General features: G+C 53.2%; 1 protein-coding gene across 1 annotated transcript in view; it reads right to left on the bottom strand.

The window, feature by feature from the left end:
• Positions 1–8,593, bottom strand: part of LOC132389891 (alpha-1,2-mannosyltransferase ALG9-like) — a gene marked incomplete at its 3' end in the record, with an annotated part of 123,834 nt that overhangs the window by 35,222 nt on the left and 80,019 nt on the right. The window contains exon 5 of the mRNA XM_059962452.1: positions 4,092–4,214. Within this exon, the coding sequence (XP_059818435.1) occupies positions 4,092–4,214 (123 nt within the window). The remainder of the gene's footprint in view (positions 1–4,091; positions 4,215–8,593) is intronic.

The raw sequence follows: 8,593 nt of genomic DNA, 5'->3' as shown, positions 1-8,593 counted from the left end.
CAGCTTAGGCTCGGGGGGTGGGGGTCACGGACCCTCTACATAACGATATTAGTCTTTGGCATAAACAGAGGTTGGGAAGACCTGGTTTAGCTCAACGTTTAGCTTTTCATATCCTAACAGAGACGAGCTAGGGCATCTAAAACTTTGACAAACTTTTATAGACGTATGGTGGAGAGTGTATCGACTGGCTGTGTCACAGCCTGGTGTGGAAACGCCCAGGCACTCGAACGGAAAGCTCCAGAAAGCACTGGATACGGCCCAGTCCCTCTCGGGAGAAGCCCTCCCCACCACTGAGCACGTCTACGTGAAGCACTGTCGCAGGAAAGCAGCGTCCATTGTCAGGGACTCCCCACCACCCACGACATGCTCTCTTCTCACTGGTGCCATCAGGAAGGAGGTACAGGAGCCTCTGGACCCACACCACCAGGTTCAGGAACAGTTATCACCCGTCAACCATCAGGAAGGAGGTACAGGAGCCTCTGGACCCACACCACCAGGTTCAGGAACAGTTATCACCCCTCAACCACCAGGAAGGAGGCACAGGAGCCTCAGGTCCCACACCACCAGGTTCAGGAACAGTTATTACCCCTCAACCATCAGGAAGGAGGTACAGGAGCCACAGGTCCCACACCACCAGGTTCAGGAACAGTTATCACCCCTCAACCATCAGGAAGGAGGTACAGGAGCCTCTGGACCCACAACACCAGGTTCAGGAACAGTTATCACCCCTCAACCATCAGGAAGGAGGTACAGGAGCCTCAGGACCCACACCACCAGGTTCAGGAACAGTTATTACCTCTCAACCATCAGGAAGAAGGTACAGGAGCCTCAGGACCCACACCACCAGGTTCAGGGACAGTTATTACCCCTCAACCATCAGGAAGGAGGTACAGGAGCCTCAGGACCCACACCACCAGGTTCAGGGACAGTTATCACCCCTCAACCATCAGGAAGGAGGTACAGGAGCCTCAGGACCCACACCACCAGGTTCAGGGAGAGTTATTACCCCTCAACCATCAGGAAGGAGGTACAGGAGCCTCAGGACCCACACCACCAGGTTCAGGGACAGTTATCACCCCTCAACCATCAGGAAGGAGGTACAGGAGCCTCAGGACCCACACCACCAGGTTCAGGGACAGTTATCACCACTCAACCATCAGGAAGGAGGTACAGGAGCCTCAGGACCCCCACCACCAGGTTCAGGAACAGTTATTACCACCTCAACCATCAGGAAGGAGGTACAGGAGCCTCAGGACCCCCACCACCAGGTTCAGGAACAGTTATTACCACCTCAACCATCAGGAAGGAGGTACAGGAGCCTCAGGACCCCCACCACCAGGTTCAGGGACAGTTATTACCCCTCAACCATCAGGAAGGAGGTACAGGAGCCTCAGGACCCCCACCACCAGGTTCAGGGACAGTTATTACCCCTCAACCATCAGGATGGAGGTACAGCAGCCTCACGACCCATACCACCAGGTTCAGGGACAGTTATTGCCCCTCAACCATCAGGAAACTACATTCAACTTCACTCCCCCCAACGCTGAACTGTTCCCACAACCTACGGACTCATTTTCAAGGACTCTTCATCTCATGTCCTCGACATTAACTGCTTATTTATTTTGCTTTTGTCCTTCTGCTGTTTGCTGCCCTCTGCACCCTGTTTGTTTGCCCTGTTGGGTACGGCCTTCCATTGGGGATAGCGCAGGTGCCTGGCAGTTACTGCGTACGCCCGTAAGGAAACGAATCTCGGAGTTGTATCCCGTGACGTATACAATATATAACCACGTAACAATTACAGCAGGGAAACAGGCCATCTCGGCCCTTCTAGTCCGTGCTGAACGCTCACTCTCACCTCGTCCCACCGACCCGCACTCAGCCCATCACCCTCCATTCCTTTCCTCTGTGTACTTTGACAAAAATTAACTTTGAACTTTGAACCAAGGGACCTGGACCCCACCCAGTAACCTGCATATGTAGCCTGGCTCAAGTCTTCGAATGCTCATGGAGATTTTTTTTTAAAATTCCGGCATCTCCCAAACTCAACCCCACCTGAGACACAACATGGCCAAAGACAGACAGAGAGGGAGGGCCTTTCGTTCCTGCCCTCAACTCCGCAGGCGGTAGAAGGCGAGGGCCTCCGTCGGTCGGGTTCGACCGTGGGTGTGGCATCCTGGCTGTCTGGTCACGCAGGCCCAGGGCAGGACGATGCGGAGAGGGAGCTGCTGCCCGCGTGGCAGGCTCCCCCTCTCCACGCAGCCGATGGAACGGCGGGGACCGATACGGTCCGGCACCGGGAGTCGCCGGTCGGCGTCGAACTCGACGTCAGACTGCCTCAGGGACTCCAGCTCCGGATTCCCCCCTCGGGGTTCGCTCCCGGAGCCTCCCCCGCGAGCGGGTACAGCGGAGGTTTGAGATCAGAGTTTTCCCTCCCCCGGACGAGCTGCCGACCGCGGCCCGACGAGCCCCGTCCGCCCGGAGCGACTGGTTTTGAGGCGCCAGTGACCCGCCTTTGCCCCCTTCTCCCGTCAGTAGAAACGGTTCCGCCGGGTTTAGTAGCTGAGCCTCACGTAAAGGCCGGGAGCTCGACTGGGTTGTCAGAGGCTGTTTGAGACACACGCCATTGGGGGCATTTAATAGGGATTGGGAGCTCGTCTCTATTGCCAACCCCTGGCTGTTACAACCTTTAAGTAACAGAGGCGTTAACTGAAATGGCAGCTTTTGATCAGCAGTGGACCTACAAAGCCCACCCCCGCAGTGCTTTTCACCTGAAAACATTTGACAATGAACCCTTTACAGCTCACTCACTCCCAGTTCAGGTGGATTAAAACCGCATCACTGCCCGGTTCGGGAATTGCACCGTCTCGGATCGCAAGACCCCTCTGCAGATAGTGAGGTCAGCTGAGAAGATCATCGGGGTCTCTCTTCCCGCCATCGCGGACATTTACACCACACGCTGCACCCGCAAAGCAAACAGCATTATGAAGGACCCCACGCACCCCTCATACAAACTCTTCTCCCTCCTGCCGTCTGGGAAAAGGCACCGAAGCATTCGGGCTCTCACGACCGGACTGTGTAACAGTTTCTTCCCCCAAGCCATCAGACTCCTCAATACCCAGAGCCTGGACTGACACCTTACTGCCCTATTGTCCTGTTTATTATTTATCGTAATGCCTGCACTGTTTTGTGCACTTTATGCAGTCCTGGGTAGGTCTGTAGTCTAGTGTAGTTTATTTTCTGTGTTGTTTTTTACGTAGTTCAGTCTAGTTTTTGTACTGAGTCATGTAACACCATGGTCCTGGAGGAACGTTGTCTCGTTTTTACTGTGCAGTGTACCAGCAGTTATGGTCGAAATGACAATAAAAGTGACTTGACTCGACTTGAACTGGGGAACAGACCAACAACGCCCAGGTTCAGCTGAGGGGAAACTCTCGCGGTCATGCCACAAACCCACAACGTCGAAGAGGAGACCGGAAGCAAATGCTACCTCGCAGAATCACGGGGGGGGGGGGGTATGCAGGCGGGCTTTTCCCACTGAGGTTGGGTGGGACGAGCACTAGAGGTCGGGGGTTAAGGGTGAAAGGTTGAAACGTTTGAGGGGGAGGGGGGGCTCCTTCGCTCAGAGGGTGGCGCGAGGTGCCGGACGCAGGTCTGAAGTCAACACTTGAGGGAAACTTGGATAGATACAGGCACCCCCCCCCCCCGCTTTGCAAACGTTCACTTGACGCCACTCCGCTTTACAAAAGACCTACTTCGGTGACCTGTCTTCACATTACAAAGAGGATTTTCGCTTTTACGGTTCTTGCTTTCGCCATTTCTGCTTCGTAGAAACACTCTACCTTTGTATGGGGTGGGGTGGGGGGGGGTGCCGGGGAGACGCCTGTACACGGATGGGAGAGGCGCGGCAGCCTCTGGTCCGGGCCAATGGGACGAAGCAGACTGATAGCTCAGTATGGACTCGATGGGCCGAAGGGGCTCTAAGGCTCTGTTACTGGGGTCAAGTTCTATCCCTCGACTCCAGCCAAGGGGTTCAAGCTTTGGAGCTGAAGCGGGCGAGGCGGCGCGGTCGCGGCCCGGCCGGGGGCCCTTACCACTGAACTGCTGCAGCAGGAGCTCCATCAGCGTGGTCAGGGGCAGGGCGCACAGGGCCAGAACGAACACCACGTTGAAGTTCAGGCAGCCGTTGAGGAAGTAAAACCACCAGGGCTCCGTCCCTGGAGGGAGAGAGAGAGAGAGAGAGACAGCCGTTAAATCAGAGCCAGGAATCCCAGACCTCGTACCATGAGAACATCAGAAATGGGAGCCGGAGTCGGCCATCCGGCCCATCGAGCCTGCCCCGCCATTCAATAAGATCACGGCTGATCTGTCCGTAAACTCAGCTCCATCTACCTGCCTTTTCCCCACAACCCTTCTATGTAAAAACCTATCTAACTGTATCTTAAATATATTTAGTGAGGAAGCCTCAACTGCTTCCCTGGGCAGAGATTTCCACAGACTCACCACCCTCTGGGAAAAACAGTTTCTCCTCATCTCCTTCGCTGATCTTCTCCCCTGAATCTTGAGGCAATATCCCCTAGTTCTAGTCTCACCTACCAGTAGAAACGACTTTCCTACTTCTATCTTATCTATCCCTTTTGAAATTTTGTATGTTTCTATAAGATCCCCTCTCATCCTTCTGAATTCCAGAGAGTAAAGTCCCAGGCGACTCGATCTCTCCTCGTAGGTTAACCCCATTCATGTCTGGAATCTACCCGGTGAACCACCTCTGCACCGCCTCCAAAGCCAGTCTATCCTTCCTCGAGCAAACACGAGGAAATCTGCAGATGATTGCTGTCATATCCTTCCTCGAGTGAAGAGGCCAGAACTGCACGCGGTACTCCAGGTGCGGTCTCACCAGTACAAAGTAACCTCCCCGCTCTTCTAGTCTCACCTACCAGAGGGAGCAAGTCAGGAATCAACCTGGTGAGCCTCCTCTGCACCGCCTCCAAAGCCAGTCTATCCTCCCTCGAGTGAGGAGACCAGAACTGCACGCGGTACTCCAGGGGCGGCCTCACCAGTACCCTGTACGGCTGCAGCATGACCTCCCTGCTCTTCAATTCAATCCCTCTAGCCATTATGGACAACATTTCCCAGGACTTTATGCAGTCCAGTGTAGGTCTGTAGTCGAGTGTAGTTTTTTTACGTAGTTCAGTCCTGGACTCCCCTACTCCTCCCCCCCCCGCCATAGGAATCTTCATCTCCACATCCACTCGAACTCAGCCCTTTAACATATTGCCTTTTCAAGGTTTAAAGTTCACAGTGAATTCACGACCGAAGTATGCGCTGTGCGCGTCACTCTGAGATTCATTTTCGTTTGGGCGTTTTCAACAAACAGAAAGAAGCACAACAGGATCGATGAAAGATCCCACACGACAGGACAGGCAAACAACCAGAGTATCAGAGACCGTGTAAATACAGAAGAAAATAATAGATAGATAGATAGATGACAAACAGATCGATATAGATAGATATAGACAGATAGATTGATAGACAAATAGATAGACATATAGATGCAGTCAGCCCTCCTTATCCATGGGGGAATTGGTTCCAGAACCTCTCAAGGACCAAAGATTGCGGATGCTCAAGTCCCTTAAGTAAATAGTTGTTATACTGTATTGTTTAGGGAATAATGACAAAAAAAAAGTCAAACGACGAGTGCTGGAGAGAGAACTTCTGGGTTTTCTCAATCCTGATCCACGATAACCCATGCACATCTCTAAATCATCTCGAGATTACTTATAATACCTAATACAATGTAAATGCTATGTAAATAGTTGTTATACTGCATTGTTTAGGGAATAATGACAAGGAAAAAAGTCAGTACATGCTCGAACAACAAGTGCTGGAAGAGCACTTCCGGGTTTTCGCGATTCGCGGTTGGTTGAATCCGCGCGTGCGGAACCCGCGGATAAGGAGGGCCGACTGTATACACATATAAGATTAAATTTCACAGCGCAGGCTGGTGATTCAGATTTGGAAAGCAGCATCTCCCCTCACCGGCCACGCGGGCCGCAGCTGGGCGTTCCGCCACCCTCCCGCTCTGGTTCCGCCAGCGCGGAGCTGGAAGGGTGGGAGGTCCCCGAATCAGGGCATGGGTTAAAAACAACGCTGCCGGCTGAGCGGCGGGGGGTGGCGGAGAGGGGTTGCAATTGCGTTTAGACATGACCGGAGCTCGGAAGAGCAGAGACTTTACCAGTACGGAATGCACCGCTCTCTGACACAGTCATCGCCGCCCACCCATGACACTGTGTGTGTGCGTGTTCAGCCGTGACTCACCCGGTCTATATTTAAACGAGTCACACACTTGCCAAAAATAGGGCATCGGGAATCAAAAAAATCCACGAAGAGCTGGTGAGCGTGACCCAGAGGTACAATCGTAACTCCGGCGGGCAAGACCTCGACTCGGAAGGAGCTGAGCTGACGTTCACACAGATGTGGTGGTGGGGGGGGTTTGCAGTAGCGTAATGCCTGACTGCGCTGGTGACCGGGGTTCAGTTCTCGCCTCTGTCCGTAAGGAGTTTGATCTGTTTACTTGCCGAAGGACGTGGCAGCTCTTCTCCCGGCAGTTGCCCCCTGCGCCTCGGGGCAGTAAGAATCGCCCGAGCCGGAGACTCGCATCCTTTCCTTTGCCTCCGGGGGTTCCCCCTCACACCAAGTTCGCGCTCTTGCCCGGGAGTCCGTCTGCTGAGTGTCTGGTTTTGTAGTCCTGGAGGCAGCAGCCGTCATCAGAGACCCCCACCACCCAGGTCACGCTCTTCTCTCGCTGCTGGCATCAGGAGGGAGGTACAGGAGCCTCTGTACGCACACCACCAGGTTCAGGGACAGTTATTACCTCTCAACCATCAGGAAGGAGGTACAGGAGCCTCAGGACCCACACCACCAGGTTCAGGAACAGTTATTACCTCTCAACCATCAGGAAGGAGGTACAGGAGCCTCAGGACCCACACCACCAGGTTCAGGGACAGTTATTACCCCTCAACCATCAGGAAGGAGGTACAGGAGTCTCAGGACCCACACCACCAGGTTCAGGGACAGTTATTACCCCTCAACCATCAGGAAGGAGGTACAGGAGCCTCAGGACCCACACCACCAGGTTCAGGAACAGTTATCACCCCTCAACCATCAAGAAGGAGGTACAGGAGTCTCAGGACCCACACCACCAGGTTCAGGGACAGTTATTACCCCTCAACCATCAGGAAGGAGGTACAGGAGCCTCAGGACCCACACCACCAGGTTCAGGAACAGTTATTACCTCTCAACCATCAGGAAGGAGGTACAGGAGCCTCAGGACCCACACCACCAGGTTCAGGAACAGTTATTACCTCTCAACCATCAGGAAGGAGGTACAGGAGCCTCAGGACCCACACCACCAGGTTCAGGGACAGTTATTACCCCTCAACCATCAGGAAGGAGGTACAGGAGTCTCAGGACCCACACCACCAGGTTCAGGAACAGTTATTACCCCTCAACCATCAGGAAGGAGGTACAGGAGCCTCAGGACCCACACCACCAGGTTCAGGAACAGTTATTACCTCTCAACCATCAGGAAGGAGGTACAGGAGCCTCAGGACCCACACCACCAGGTTCAGGGACAGTTATTACCCCTCAACCATCAGGAAGGAGGTACAGGAGTCTCAGGACCCACACCACCAGGTTCAGGGACAGTTATTACCCCTCAACCATCAGGAAGGAGGTACAGGAGCCTCAGGACCCACACCACCAGGTTCAGGGACAGTTATTACCCCTCAACCATCAGGAAGGAGGTACAGGAGCCTCAGGACCCACACCACCAGGTTCAGGGACAGTTATTACCCCTCAACCATCAGGCTCATGAAACAGAGGGGATAACTTCACTCCCCCCAGCACTGAACTGTTCCCACAACCTATGGACTCACTTTCAATGTCTCTTAATCTCATGTTCTCAATATCTAATAATAATAGTAATAAATACTTTATTGGTCCTGAGTGGGAAATTCTCTCGTTACAGCAGCAACGTTTAAAAGCAGACTTAGCAGTGTGCAGGCTTAACCAGTAATGGAGCACAGTGATAATTTACCCACGTGCAATAATGTGCAATATAATTAACCAAGTATTAAGACATACAAAATCGGAGAGATTTTCTGTCGCGACCCTCGTGACTGCGGAGCTGAGTGAGTCTGTTCGACGGCGGGGGGTTGGGGGGCTCCTCTGCCTGTCCAGCAGGTCACGGAGGTACTGTGTCAGGCTGTCCGTAATGGATAAGCGTTTGTGTGGTGACCTCGTCTCCACCACGAACCCGAAAGTTGCAGCCAAGGAGGGATGCAGACTTCCTGATGAGCTTATTTAGTCGCTTTTGCATCACCAGTGCCGATGCTGCTCCCCGCAAAGAATGTCTGTGTCTGCCTGTCTGCCTGTCTGTCTGTCTATATCCAACTGCCTATATGTCCATCTGTCTGTCTGTCCGTCTATATCCAACTATCTATATGTCCATCTGCCTGTCTGTCTGTCTATATCCAACTGCCTATATGTCCATCTGTCTGTCTGTCTGTCTATATCCAACTATCTATATGTCCGT

Source organism: Hypanus sabinus, unplaced genomic scaffold (genome assembly GCF_030144855.1).
Source record: "Hypanus sabinus isolate sHypSab1 unplaced genomic scaffold, sHypSab1.hap1 scaffold_695, whole genome shotgun sequence".
In the NCBI taxonomy this organism is placed as follows: domain Eukaryota; kingdom Metazoa; phylum Chordata; class Chondrichthyes; order Myliobatiformes; family Dasyatidae; genus Hypanus; species Hypanus sabinus.
This window is presented reverse-complemented; position numbering and strand designations above follow the sequence as displayed.